The sequence below is a fragment of the Rhinopithecus roxellana genome, chromosome 11, assembly GCF_007565055.1.
Source record: "Rhinopithecus roxellana isolate Shanxi Qingling chromosome 11, ASM756505v1, whole genome shotgun sequence".
NCBI lineage: Eukaryota > Metazoa > Chordata > Mammalia > Primates > Cercopithecidae > Rhinopithecus > Rhinopithecus roxellana.
In genome coordinates this window covers 114,746,054-114,761,284 of record NC_044559.1, presented here as the reverse complement: position 1 = coordinate 114,761,284, position 15,231 = coordinate 114,746,054, and the positions used below count along the sequence as shown (strand labels likewise).

Genomic DNA, 15,231 nt, shown 5'->3' with positions numbered 1-15,231 from the left:
ATGGTGACTGATGTCTATAATCCCAGCGCTTTGGGAGGCAGAGGAAGGAGGATCACTTGGGTACAGAAGTTCAAGACCATCCTGGGCAACATACTGAGACTCTGTCTCTACAAAAAATACCAAAGTTAGTCGGGCATGGTAGCATGTGCCTGTAGTCCCAGCTACTTGGGAGGCTGAGATGGAAGAATCCCTTGAGCACAGGGGATTGAGGCTGCAGTGAGCCATTATTGCAGCACTGCACTCCAGCTGCGTGACAGAACAAGACCCTGTCTCAAAAGAACAACAACAAAAATGACAATTCAGACAAAAACTGATCTGAGAGTGTGGTGTGGAAGAAAACAGTACTGAACTTGGATTTCAAATATCACTGTTCCGGCCAGGTGCAGTGGCCCATGACTGTAATCCCTACACTTTGGGAGGCCAACGGGGGTGGATCACTTGAGGTAAGGAGTTCGAGACCAGCCTGGCGAACATGGTGAAACCCCATTTCTACTAAAAATACAAAAAATTAGGGCCAGGCCCGGTGGCTCACACCTGTAATCCCAGGCACTTTGGGAGGCTGAGGCGGGCGGATCATGAGGTCTGGAGATTGAGGCCATCCTGACTAACATGGTGAAACCCCATCTCTACTAAAAAATACAAAAAAAAACTTAGCCAGGTGTGATGGTGGGCGCCTGCAGTCCCAGCTACTCAGGAGGCTGAGGCAGGAAAATGGCATGAACCTGGGAGGCAGAGCTTGCAGTGAGCCGAGATCTCGCCACTGCACTCCAGCCTGGGTGACAGAGTAAGACTCCGTCTCAAAAAACAAAAACAAAAAAAAGTACAAAAAATTAGCCAGTTGTGGTGGCAGGTGCCTGTAATTCCAGATACTCAGGAGGCTGAGGCAGGAGAATCACTTGAACCCAGGAGGCAGAGGTTGCAGTGAGGTGAGATTGCACCACTGCACTCCAGCCTAGGCAACAGAGTGAGACTCTGTCTTAAAAAATATATATATATATATGGCCGGGCACGGTGGCTCACACCTATAATCCCAGCACTTTGGGAGGCCAAGGCGGGCGGATCACAAGGTCAGGAGATCGAGACCATCCTGGCTAACCCGGTGAAACCCCGTCTTTACTAAAAAATACAAAAAACTAGCCGGGCGAGGTGGTGGGCGCCTGTAGTCCCAGCTACTCGAGAGGCTGAGGCAGGAGAATGGCGTAAACCCGGGAGGCAGAGCTTGCAGTGAGCCGAGATCCGGCCACTGCACTCCAGCCTGGGCAGCAGAGTGAGACTCCATCTCAAAAAAAAAAAAAAAAAAAAAAAAGAATCCTGGCCCTGGTGGCTACTGCTCCGGTGGTCAAACTGTCTGCATCCCACAGTGGCATCAGGATTCTGCCATGAGAAGCATGTGTTTCTAGTACACAATGTGTTAATTCCTGTACTCCCTGGGGCTTATTTCCTCCCACAAAACACGGAAAGCATGAAATGCTTTTGCCAGTAACAGCACGATTGTTGAAACCCCGAACAGTGTCGCACTTCAGCCGTGGTAGGCCCTTTCCCAGCTGGTTCTGTTCCCTTTAGTTTGAAAGGGCAGCATCCCAGGCGTGGTCACACTGCCATGGGGATATCCTTCCCTGCCTACCACACCCAGCCTTTCACAGGTTACCAGATACTATTTTTTGATGGCACCTGTAGCTTCCACTCATTCTGAAGTTCTCTGGAGTTGCTACTCTATGCATATCTCTAGGCACTGAGAAGAAGACAAAAGTAACACAAGACACAGGCCACACCCATGGAGTTTACAGTCTAAGAAAGGAGATAAGACTGAGGGCTGCAGGCTGGCCACCGAAGGCAACATGTGTTTTTGGCAAATGGATGATGCAGTAATACTTGCCCAGGATGTGCCGAGACATGGAAGACCCATGTGTCCTAGAAGGGCCTCTGGAAAAACACTGGGCTTGATTTGAATCTTGAAAGACTGGGTAGATTTTTGGAAGAGAGAAAAACTACATGAGGTTGGAGCTGCATTTGCAGGCAGAGTCACAGAATGGATAGAGGTGTGCATTGTGAAGACTGCCTAGCAGGAACTGAAGAGGTGTGTGTATACCGTTGCCCAGGCTGGTCTCGAACTCCTGGCTTCAAGTGATCCTCCTGCCTTGGCCTCCCAAAGTGTTGGGATTATAGGCGTGAGCCACCATGCCTGGCCCCTTTTCCTCAATGTGTCAAACATCTCACGTTGTCGCTCCCCTAGTACAGTAGCCCTGTAGAACAGGGTGATCTCTAGGAGGGTGCGCTTCGGGAAATGGACCAGAACCGGGCATCCCTTCCCTCATACCCATTTGCAAAACCTTGCTTACATTCTGCTCTTTCTGGAGCCCAAACCCACTGCCACAGTGATCCAGCCTGTGGCATGGGAAGGGGGTGATGCCAAGCCCTTGCTGATACCCGACCTCTCCCACCTGCCCACTGTGTGCAGCTGCCGTGTGAGCAGAGAAGCGGCTGCAGAGGAGGCATCACCAAGGGCATCTTCCACCCACTGCATTTGAATGTTGCTATGGTAACTGATAAGGCCTCGAAGCAGCCCAAGTATTGTTTCTTTCTTCAGGGGGAAAAAAAATCCACTACCGCCACCTCTGCATGAGGCATGTAGCTAAGCAAGGCAAGCATTTGGGTAGAATACAGGCATGAGTCACAGGGATGATGATTGGGTCAACAATGAACTACATATACGATGGTGATCCCCTAAGACTGTAATTCTGTATTTTTACTGTACCTTTTCTATGTTTGGATACACAGATACTTCCCCGTGTGTGACGGTGGCCTATGGTATTCAGCGCAGTCACATGGTGTATGGGTTTGTAACCTAGGAGCAATGGGTTAGACCATGTAGCCCAGGTGTATAGGAGGCGGTACCATCTAGGTTTGCATAAGGATGCTCTGTGATGTTCACACAGCGATGAACGATGCATTTTCAGAATGTGTCCCTGTTAAATGACACATGCCTGCCTTTGGTGCACAGCTGGTCTATTTAGGCCTTACAGCCACAGGGTCACCCACGTGGCCATTTCAGGTGGGGATGACTATAGGAGGGAGGTGAGCTGCGCAGGAGCCCTGTGTATGCCGCGACATCTCCATGCTGATAGATCAGGGTGGGTGCGCGGGCCATCTAGAGGTTCGCCCAGCCTCTCCCTGGCCTTCTGCCCCACAGCTGCCATCGCAGGCCTCAGAGCAAGGCTCTCTGCAGGTGAGCCCAGGAAAAGGCATCCATTTTTGGCTGGGAAATAGCCCAACAACCTTGGGCAAGTTCATCCGCTTCAATGAGTCTGCTCCTAGAAACTTCACAAAGTAAAAATGCAATCAGATGCTGGGAAGGTTTCTAGGAAATGCAGCCTGGTAGAGCAGAAGAAATAGCACAGCCTCGAGGTCAGGCAGCCCCAGGTTCTTTTCCGCTCTTGGCCACTGAGAGGCCTTGGAAAAGTTCTGTAACTCACCAGTCTTCAGTGTTGTGGTGAGAATTATAGATGGTGTATTATAAGACACGTATGCTGCAAATAGCTAGTGCATAGCAGGTGCGCATTACTCTCAGATGCTAGCTAATGTAATAACTGGGAGATACAGCAGAGACCTTGACGTATTTGGCGTTTCCCAGCATTGGAACAAACTGGAAGCTTTTAAAACTGCTCACCGAAGCCAGGGTTACTGGGTGAGAATTTGCAAAGATGGGATGAAGGGATCTATTTTTTCAAAACACCCCTAGGTAATTCTGATATAGCCAGTCTGCAGTTCTGAATAGAAAATTTGCTCAAGGACAAAGAGCTTGAATGGAGCCTGATTTCCCCCTCTCTTTTCACTCCCACCAGCCCCCATCATGCTGCCTTTATTCTGCTCCTGAGGTCCAAAGGCTTCTGCTAAAATCATCTGTGTTTGGAAGGAGGGGTGTTTGATAAAGTGGCTGAAAGTAATTTAATTGAGAAGGCAAAGGAACACTAAAGTTGCTCATCTTTCCCTGAAAGGAAATTGAAAAGAATTTCTCCAGAAAGCTGCCTGGGGTCCCTAGATGACACTTTGGCCATCTCAGTTATCTTATCGGTCATAAACGTGACATTTAAGATATTTAAGATGACTTTTACAATATGCTTAAGCCTTACAAAGAACCTTGGTGTGCTTGTAACTAACATCTCTTTCTCAATTCCACAGGAACGTGGCTGAAGAGTGGTCTGGGTCTTGTGCACCAGGAAGGAAGCCAGCTGACGTGGACGTACATTGCCCCCCAGTTGGGGTACTGGGTGGCCGCCATGTCCCCTCCCATCCCAGGTAACACGGAGCCAACACTTGCGATGATGCGGCTCAGTTGCTTTGGTCTTTGAGGGTTCAGGCTAAGTATGCTTTTGGAAATAACTTCAACAGGGAGATCACATCTTATTCAAAAATGGTTAAAAGTCTGAAAATGAAATGATGTAAAGAAGGTATTTCGTGGGGGTGGGGGACTTCTGGTTGGAAATATTCCATCTAGGGTAAGAATAATGCATAAAAAATAGTCTTGAGTGCCTGTTTTGTTCAGACAGCTGCCATAGAGAATTCTTCATCAAAAGCCCACAGAGACCAGCAAGATCTCCTCCCTAATTCCTGAAACAGCTGTGGCCTGGTGTAGGCACACATGTAGGGAAGAGCACTCCACAGAGATGCTAGTGGGAAGTCACCATCGAGGGCAGAAAGCCTGGTAGGGCATTTCCAAAAAGGCTTAAACTCAAACCAGTTGCTTTGTGTCTAAGAGAATCTTCCCCTCCATTTAGGATATGTCCATTAATGCATATCTTTCAGAATGTGACTAACAGTTTATTTTTTTAACCTATGTTACACCCATAAATACTCTAGAATTTTTTTTTTTTTTTTTTTCAAAATGGTCATCTCAGGAGAATTATTTCCAGCAATGGCTTCTGTTGCTCAAGCTGCCTTTAGAATCCATATTACTTGCACTGCCTTTAGCTTTCATTAGTGAATCTCTTTCTTGGTGGCAAATCTTTATGCTCAAATGGCAAATCTTTATGATTTTTCTTTTTAAACACATCTAAAAGTCATGCACATTCAAGACTGGTGAATAAAGCAGGTGACTGAGCTAGGTCGAAATGTGCTGTGATTAAAAGGTGTCTCTTGTAAATGAACCATGAAGGCAGTTCTGAAATGAAAGTTCAAATATTTTAGCAATGGAATTATCACTGGAATTAGCACTTAGACTCACAAAGTAACTGATTTGACGGAGGTCTTTCCTGAACAGATGTTGAAAAATGTGTCACAATGACTTTATATCACCATGCTAAGAAAATTTACACTTCACATCTGTTTTAAGAGTAATATGTTTCCCTTAGCTGGGCGCAGTGGCTCATGCCTGTAATCCCAGCACTTTGGGAGGCTGAGGAGTGTGGACCACGAGGTCAGGAGTTCGAGACCATCCTAGCCAACATGGTGAAACCCCGTCTCTACTCAAAATACAAAAATTAACTGGGTATGGTGGTGCACACCTGTAGTCCCAGCTACTTGGGAGGCTTAGGCAGGAGAATCGCTTGAACCCAGGAGGCAGAGGTTGCAGTGAGCCGAGATTGTACCACTTGCACTGCAGCCTGGGTGACAGAGTGAGACTCCATCTCAAAGAAAAAAAGAAAGAGTAATGTGTTTCCCTTGATGGTATTGTTTTTGTCGTGATATAAGCATGAACTACACACAGAAATGCCCCACGCTCTGAATCTGAAATACCTAGATTATGACTGAAGAGGAACAAAGGAAGGAAAAGAAACGTCTTAAGTACCAAAATAAATGCCATAAAGCCCATGCATTAAAGTGAACTTTAATTTTAGATGTATTTCAGTCTCAGCTGTCAGTTTTCCCATCATGCAGATTAGTATATGCTTTTGTGTATGTTTTGATTTTGTTGTTGTTTTTGTTTGTTTGCTTTTTGAGATGGAGTTTCGCTCCTGTTGTCCAGGCTGGAGTACAATGGCATGATCTCAGCTCATTGCCACCTCCGCCTCCTGGGTTCAAGTGATTCTCCTGCCTCAGCCTCCGGAGTAGCTGAGATTACAGGTGTCCACCACCACACCTGGCTAATTTTTGTATTTTAGTAGAGATGGAGTTTTACCCTGTTAGTCAGGCTGGTCTTGAACTTCTGACCTCAGGTGATCCACCCGCCTTAGCCTCCCAAATGCTGAAATTACAGGCGTGACCCTCTGCGCCCTGCCATTATATGCTTTTGTAAGGCAGGATGAAGGAACTGCCAGACGTAGGTCCCCTTGAGAGCTTCCTAGCAGTGAAGGAAGAGACTCAAGGCTATAAAAAGCATACACAGGCCAGGGCATGGTAACTCACACCTGTAATCCCAGCACTTTGGGAGTCAAGGCAGGAGGATCTCTTGAGCCCAGGAGTTCAAGACCAGCCTGGGCAATACGGCAAGACCCCATCTCTAAATTTTTTTTTTTTTTTAATTAGCCAGGGATGGTAGCATTCACCGGTAGTCCCAGCTACTTGAGAGGCTGAGGCAGGAGGATCCCATGAGCTCAGGAGTTCAAGGCTGCAGTGAGCTATGATCATGTCACTGCACTCCAGCCTGGATGACAGAGTGAGACCCCATCTCAAAAATAACACAAAGCATACCCACTACAGCCTCTGATGGTAATTAATGTGGGGATACATACGTCAGTCATCTCACAACCCACCTTTATTACAACAAATTACACTAATATTGGACTTTTATGAACTCAAAAGCAACAACAAAATAATGTGGGTTGTGTTCCTTAACTCCTTGTTTAAGAAGGAAGTGAAATATAGCTGTGAATTTTATAAAGAATTGCACTGGCAGAGGTTAAAACAATAATGCTGGCCGGGCGCTGTGGCTCATGCCTGTAATCCCAGCACTTTGGGAGGCCAAGGTGCACGAATCACGAGATCAGGAGATCAAGACCATCCTGGCTAACACGTTGAAACCTCATCTTTGCTAAAAATACAAAAAATTCGCCAGACGTGGTGGTGCACGCCTGTAGTCCCAGCTACTCGGGAGGCTGAGGCAAGAGAATTGCTCAAACCTGGGAGGCAGAGGTTGCAGTGAGTCGAGATCATGCCACTGCACTCCAGCCTGGGTGACAGAGTGAGACTCCGTCTCAAAACAAAACAAAACAAAAAAATAATGTTTCGAGTACTTAAAGGACAAAGCATCAGTATTTGGAAATATTTTTACGTGTACCCTAAGTGTCTTGGTGACTCCCGACAAAGCTTTGGTACATCCATGGAAATTGTCTTTGCATAAAAAAAATTGTTTCTCTCGGGCGGGCGCAGTGGCTCACGCCTGTAATCCCAGCACGTTGGGAGGCTAAAGCAGGTGGATCACGAGGTCAGGAGTTCAAGACCAGCCTGGCCAAGATGGTGAAACCCCATCTCTACTAAAAATACAAAATTAGCCGAGCATGGTGGTGGGCGCCTATAATCCCAGCTACTCAGGAGGCTGAGGCAGGAGAATCACTTGAACCCAGGAGGTGGAGGTTGCAGTGAGCTGAGTTCATACCACTGCACTCTAGCCTGGGTGACAGAGCAAAGACTCCATCTCAAAATATATATATATATATATTTCTCTGAACAAGTAAGCCAGTATCTAATTGTCAGTTATTTTTCCAATTTTTGTAAACTTTAACCCACTCACGAGAATGATGTTTCTCGTGAGTTTAAGTAACATCACTATTTTCAAAAACTGGTAAATCTTGGGTTTATCTAGGTCTTAAATTAGGAGATTTGTCCCCTTAAGAAGATTTTTAAGGAAATCTATGTCTTAGAATATCAAAAATCAAAAATAAGCAAATGGGTGTCTCTGGTGTTTAGTAATCAAAACCATGCTACTCTGAAATAATATGAAACCAGTTCATTTTGACCCATGTATTCGTACACTGCCAGGAAACTCGGACACTAATAAATACCTAAATATTGGAATGTGGGGAGGTTTTTGTTGTCGTTGATCTGTTGTTAGTAACATTAAGATAGATTTGTACTACTATGGAACATAAAATGTGAGTTAAGCTACCTCTTGGGATTTTTTACAACGTAAACTTAAAATATTTTTATCTTTGGTAACCTTATGTATAAGTTCTAAAGAGATCTGTGGCCATGTAAGGTTAGCTATTTTGAAAAGGCATAAAAAAGATCTTGTTTTTAAAGATGGATATCATTTTAGTCATATTTGATACCTGTATTAAGTTTTAAAAGTTGTTGACTTTTTTAAGTCACAGGAAATTTATGTCATACATTTAAACTGATTCATTTAGACTAAGGGCTCTCCAGACAGTAATGATTGACTGCCCGGGAAAAGCGAGAATAAAACTTTGTGGGTTGTTTTTTTTTTCTCCCCTGCAATATAAAATTCCCAGATAGTCAGGCCATCTTTCTGAAGGTGAGAGTCCCAATCATTATATCATCATGCGTTCATTTTCTTGCATTAAAAGATCACATGACTGGGCACAGTGGCTCATGCCTATAATCCCAGCACTTTGGTAGGCCGAGGCAGGTGGATTGCTTGAACTCAGGAGTTCAAGACCCACCTGGGTGACATAGTGAGAGCACTGTCTCTAAAAAAATATACAAAAACTAGCCAGATGTGGTGGTGCACGCCTGTAGTCCCAGCTATTCTGGAGGCTGAGGCAGGAGGATTGATGGAACCCAGGAGGTCAAGGCTACAATGAGCCATGATTACATCACTGTGTTCCAGCCTGGGTGACAGAATGAGACCCTGTCTCAAAAAAAAAAATTAAAATTAAAAGGTCATGTGTTTCAAATAAGGCACATGCTACCAAGTGAGGCACACTTCTTCGCTTAGGAGGGGGCCCTTGACGTAACCACATCTTGTCTTTGAGTATTCAAAGTTCTCCTGGCCATGGGAGCTTCCATAATAGTCGTGCTAATCACTAATGCAATGCTGGTGGTACCCCAAGTGCATGATCCAAGGGTGTTTTCCTCTGGCCACTGCTCTATGCCCCAGCCAAGAAGAGTAAGCACAAGACACTGTGTTCTCAATGAATGATCCCTCTTTTGAGTTAAAGGTGTTCAAAACTCTAAATGCCATTTTCTGACCTTCTAGGTCCCGTTGTAACACAGGACATTACCACGTATCACACGGTGTTTCTTTTGGCCATTTTAGGAGGAATGGCTTTCATACTTTTGGTTTTGCTGTGTCTCCTTTTATATTATTGCAGGTAAAGTTTTACCATTTTGGCAATATCTTTTTTAATTCACAATTTCTTGGGCAATTGATACTTAGAAGCATTGATATGGAGGTGGGTTTTTTTTTAAATTTTTCTCAATTGAAGTACTTTTTCTTCCCATGAAAAAGTAAGAACTCACATTTGTGATCTAAGTTGCAACTTAACAAATAGTATGTGTAAAGCATGCTGCGTGGATAACATTGCCTAGAAGGGGAATTATGAAAAAGAGTTTAACAATGGTCGTATGATTTATTCAGAGTATCCCTAAAAGCTGGTTAAGAGATGATACTCTCAAGGGCAAAGCAGAACTCTTCTTATTTGGGCCGGGCACAGTGGCTCACAACTGTAATCCCAGCACTTTAGGAGGCCAAGGTGGGCGGATCACTTGAGGTCAGAAGCTCGAGACCAGCCTGGCCAACATGGCAAAACTCCATTTCTACCAAAAATATAAAAATTAGCGGGGCATGGTGGCACACACCTATAATCCCAGCTACTCGAGAGGCTGAGGCAGGAGAATCGCGTGGACCCAGAAGGCAGAGGTTGTAGTGAGCCAAGATCGCACCACTGTACTCCAGCCTGGGTGACAGAGCAAGACTCAGTCAAAAATAAAAAATAAAAAAATTCTTATTTGGATGCTATGTCTGATCAGTTTGCAAGAATATTTATTGTCAACTCTTGACTAACCCCTTTGAAATAAGTAATTTGGCTTATAAAAGCCTTTAAGTTTAGCTATTTTAAAAAGGCATTATAGAGGAAAATTTTATTTTTAAAAATGCAAAGCATTTTTAGTCATATTTGACACTCTTTAATAAAGTTGTTAACTTGTTTAAGTCATAGAAAAATGTATGTCATACATTTAATTCATTTAGGCAAAGGATTCTCCAGATTGTAAAAGATGAAATCTCTGGATTATCCTACTCTGGGTTAAAAGAAGGATAAGGGCCAGGCATGGTGGCCTAGCACTTTGGAAGGCTGAAGGGGGAGGACTGCTTGAGGCCAGGAGTTTAAGACCAGCCTGGGCAATACAGGGAGACCCCATCTCTACAAAAAAAACTAAAAATCAAAAATTAGCTGGGCATGGTGGCGTGTGCCTGTGGTCCCAGCTGCTTGGGAGAATGAGATGGGAAGATCACTTGAGCCCACGAGGTCGAGGCTGCAGTGAGCTATGATCGTACCACTGCACTCCAACCTGGGTGACAGAGCAAGATGCTGTCTCAAAAAAAAAAAAAAAAAGAACAGGATGTGGGGTGAGAAGGCTTCTGGCTGCTGATGACTTTTGTCTTGTTTCTCCCTGTGAAAATTGAGAATTAGGATTTTACCTGAAACTTGAAACTTTTCCATTGAGAGAATCACTAATCTTTGGGTTTGGATTGTGTCTTTGGTCGCAGGAGGAAGTGCTTGAAACCTCGTCAGCACCACAGAAAACTGCAGCTCCCTGCAGGACTGGAGAGTTCCAAAAGAGACCAGTCCACGTCCATGTCACACATCAACTTGCTGTTTTCACGCCGAGCATCAGAATTCCCTGGCCCTCTGTCCGTCACCAGCCATGGCCGCCCCGAGGCCCCAGGCACAAAGGAGCTGATGAGTGGAGTCCATTTGGAAATGATGTCTCCTGGTGGCGAAGGGGACCTGCACACTCCCATGCTCAAGCTCTCCTACAGCACCTCCCAGGAATTTAGCTCCCGGGAGGAGCTCCTCTCTTGCAAGGAAGAGGATAAAAGCCAGATCTCCTTTGATAACCTCACGCCAAGCGGGACGCTGGGGAAAGACTACCATAAGTCAGTGGAAGTTTTTCCCTTAAAGGCAAGAAAATCTATGGAAAGAGAAGGCTACGAGTCCTCCGGTAATGACGACTACAGGGGTAGTTACAACACCGTGCTCTCACAGCCTTTATTTGAAAAGCAGGACAGAGAAGGTCCAGCCTCCGCAGGAAGCAAACTCACCATTCAGGAACATCTGTACCCCGCACCTTCATCGCCTGAGAAAGAACAGCTGCTGGACCGCAGACCAACTGAATGTATGATGTCGCGATCGGTCGATCACCTCGAGAGACCTACGTCCTTCCCGCGGCCTGGCCAGTTGATCTGCTGCAGTTCTGTCGACCAGGTCAATGACAGCGTTTACAGGAAGGTGCTGCCCGCCTTGGTCATCCCGGCTCATTATATGAAACTCCCCGGGGACCACTCCTACGTCAGCCAGCCTCTGGTCGTCCCAGCTGATCAACAGCTTGAACTAGAAAGACTACAGGCTGAGCTGTCCAGTCCCCATGCCGGGATCTTCCCACACCCGTCCTCGCAGATCCAGCCCCAGCCCCTGGCTTCCCAGGCCATCTCTCAGCAGCACCTGCAGGACGCAGGCACCCGGGAGTGGAGCCCTCAGAATGCATCCATGTCGGAGTCTCTCTCCATCCCAGCTTCCCTAAACGACGCGGCTTTGGCTCAGATGAACAGTGAGGTGCAGCTCCTGACTGAAAAGGCGCTGATGGAGCTTGGGGGTGGGAAGCCACTTCCACACCCCCGGGCGTGGTTCGTCTCCTTGGATGGCAGGTCCAACGCTCACGTTAGACATTCATACATTGATCTCCAAAGAGCTGGAAGGAACGGAAGTAATGATGCCAGTTTGGACTCTGGTGTGGATATGAATGAACCAAAATCTGCCCGGAAGGGAAGGGGAGACGCTTTGTCTCTGCAGCAGAACTACCCGCCCGTCCAAGAGCACCAGCAGAAAGAGCCTCGAGCCCCAGACAGCACGGCCTACACGCAGCTGGTGTACCTGGATGACGTGGAACAGAGTGGCAGCGAGTGTGGGACCACGGTCTGTACCCCCGAGGACAGTGCCCTGCGATGCTTGTTGGAGGGGTCGAGTCGGAGAAGTGGTGGCCAGCTGCCCAGCCTGCAGGAGGAGACGAACAGACGGACTGCGGACGCCCCCCCGGAGCCAGCAGTCAGCGCCCACCAGAGAAGATCTGCCCACGAGGAAGAGGAAGACGACGATGATGATGACCAAGGAGAAGACAAGAAAAGCCCCTGGCAGAAACGGGAGGAGAGGCCCCTGATGGCGTTTAACATTAAATGAGCTATCGCAGGGCCACCTGACTGTGGAATATAAAATTGCCAAATATCCTTTCTCATGGAAGCGCGTACCCGTTCGTGGAGGAAACGGAACGGCAGCCCGGCCGTGGGACGGACGTGGACGTTTACTGCATTCCTGTTTGCCGTGTAAATGTTAGAAGGGAATTAAAGTTATTACTCAGAATAAAGGATGACTTTGGCGGATGTCGCCCCTGCAAGGAGGTGGCTGAAAGTGGTGTCCAGATGTCCTTCCGGGGACTTGATGTATCCGCCACCAGGGACATTAAGAAACCGCACGTGATGTCGCTACGCTCTAACGATCACCTCAGTTCTCCCTCTGATTCTGGGAACAGATGAAACTCTTTTTGCATCGCTTGAGTCATTTTTATCACAATAATCCTACTGGGAAGCTGTCATTGAGAACTTAGGTTGGCACGTAGCGTCTCAAGGTATGCGCTCTCTCGAAGGAAAGCTATGCATCGCTGCTTCGTTGTCTGATTTTGCTTGGATTTTGCTTTGGTTAGGTGGCGTTTTGGGGTTTGCCTTTTTTTGTTGTCGCTTCAATGCAATTTGGTTGTAAAGAGTTGATTCCTTTGTGTTCATCTGTTCTGCTTCTCAGCAGTCCATCTCAGTGTCTCCCTTCAGGAACCGCCGAGTGTCCTCTCGTAACATCCAAGCCTTTTAATGAAATCGTACTGAAATCTGTATCAGCTAAGAGTCCGCCAATCCTGGTCCCATTAACTCCAAGTGCCTTTTTTACAGTGACAACAGACAGTCCCTCGTTTTTGTTGTTGTTGGTTTTCTGAACCCGTTTAATGAAACTGCCTGGATTTTATACAGTTATTAAAGGATGTCCCTTTTGCTTTAAAATGCATGCTGCCAAGTGCCATTTGGGGTCAGCATCCTCATTTCAACACAGTGTGCTCTCTAGTTATCATGTGTAACGTGGGTTCTGTTTAGCGAAGATAGACTAGAGGACACGTTAGAGATGCCCTTCCCTGTTCCATCCCTGTGGCACCGTTATGGTTTTTTGGCTGTTTGTATATACGGTTACGTATTAACTCTGGAATCCTATGGACTCATCTTGCTCACCCAACGTGGGAGTCTGGATTGAGCAAGTGGGCTGAATGTGACTATTAAAAAAGTTTAAAAAAAAAAATCTTATGTACTATCCAAAAGTGCCAGAATGACTCTTCTGTGCATTCTTCTTAAAGAGCTGCTTGGTTATCCAAAAATGAAAATTCAAAATAAACTCTGAAGAAAAGGAAAACTGTCTTTGTGGTCATTTGCATTCATTCTGAGCCATTGTCTGTTTCAAAGTTGTTATTAAGACTTTGTCAGGCCAAGCATGGTGACTCACACCTGTAATCCTAGCACTCTGGGAGGCCGAAGCGAGAGGATCACTTGAGCTCAGGATCACTTGAGCCCATCTCTACAAAAAAAAAAAATGTTTTAATTACCTGGTTGCAGTCACTTAAGTCACCAGGCTTCAGTGAGCCATGATGGTACTACTGCACTCCAACCTGGGGAAGAGAGCAGATCCTGTCTCAAAAAAAAAAAAGGTCTTTGTCATTGTTTCCTTGGCGGCAGTCTGCAATGCAGTTGTCAGACTTGTATTTGGAGAGCCACCACCTAGACACCTAGGAATTTCCTCTAGGGTTAAAATCTATAAAAAATCTGCCTTTGTCTTTAGTTTTGTTCAAGAACACCAGATAATATTTTGCTGTGTTTCAGGTAAAGAGGGATGTCTGCACTTTAGAAGAATCTGATGTTTCATGGTCAGTATTGATCCATCTTGGAAGAGCTTCAAAAAGATACCATTAGAATGACCAGAATCCTCCCAGATGTGTAAAACTATTCATCAAAATAAAATAATTAATGGAGGTGTCGGGACATAACTGGCAGAAATAAGTTAAGCCAGCTATGTTTACAGTCAACAAAATCAGTATTCGTAAATTCCATGCAGGCAGAGAACTAATCATGGTGGTTTTAATGGTTTTCATTCTCAAGTGGTGATGTTGCCTATTTGGCTTTTGAGGGGGAAAATAGTTGAGCAAGTCCTTGACAGTGGGACAGCTAGCCAGATGGGAGCCTGGGGAGCTAAGGAGTGAGACACCCTTTGCGCGGGAGTGAACATCTTACCAGTAGGTGGCAGGGTCATCCTTGCAGACCTGGCTAAGACTCCAGGGAGAAGGCATCAGTCAACTCCCCTGAAAAGAATAAGGAAGTTGCTCCTCCAGGAAAATCCAGGGCTAGACCTAGATGAGGAGGGGCGAGGAAGGAAGTGCCAGAAGACCTCTCTGCTGTCATTGACCCCAGTCCTTTGCAGCTCTAAGGTAGCCGCCAATGGAATCACCTCCTTAAAACATCAGTTTCTAGAAGAGCCTCATTGAATGCATGTTACCTGGGAAAGTCAGGTAGCACATTAACTGGAAACGCTGATCCTGAGAGATCTGGCAGGAAGATGGGGGTGGAGAAGGCTGCTTTGCGGACTCTTCCTCATTAGGTGAGACTCACCTGGATGGGCCCCGATGTATTAAACAGCCAGCAGCAGTCACAGCATGCCGTGTGCCTAGGACGACAAGCAGGTGAGTTTGCGGACGGGCAACTGGGTCGGCCGAAGATTTTAATCACATTTTAACAGTTGTCCAAACGGGCTCAAGGGTTCTCATTTTCTCAGAGTGCCAATGCTGGTCACTAGAGTGGGATTCTCTGAATGCAGCACCATGGCCGCAGACTTTACACATTTATCCTCTCTCCCCACCAGACTTTACACATTTATCCTCTCTCCCCACGGAGGGTGGGAGAGCGAGTATGTCCCAGTATTTCAAATCGGTTACATGGTCTGAAGGACCACAACCATCAAAGGCATCTTGCTCCCGCCCCCTAGTGGTGAGTTTTCCCCACCTGTGACGGTTTAGTCCAGACACACAGGGCCGCTCTGG

At 46.3% G+C, this 15,231-nt stretch overlaps 1 protein-coding gene across 2 annotated transcripts in view; it reads left to right on the top strand.

Annotated features, from left to right (window-relative positions):
• The window catches only part of FAM171A1 (family with sequence similarity 171 member A1), a 90,338-nt gene extending 76,782 nt beyond the window's left edge, over window positions 1-13,556 (top strand). For both annotated transcript variants that reach the window (XM_010365604.2, XM_030941280.1), the window contains 3 exons: window positions 4,180-4,296; window positions 9,092-9,206; window positions 10,604-13,556. In XM_010365604.2, coding sequence (XP_010363906.2) covers window positions 4,180-4,296; window positions 9,092-9,206; window positions 10,604-12,290 — 1,919 coding nt within the window. In that variant the 3' untranslated portion in view covers window positions 12,291-13,556. The remainder of the gene's footprint in view (window positions 1-4,179; window positions 4,297-9,091; window positions 9,207-10,603) is intronic.
• The last annotated feature ends 1,675 nt before the right edge of the window (window positions 13,557-15,231 follow it).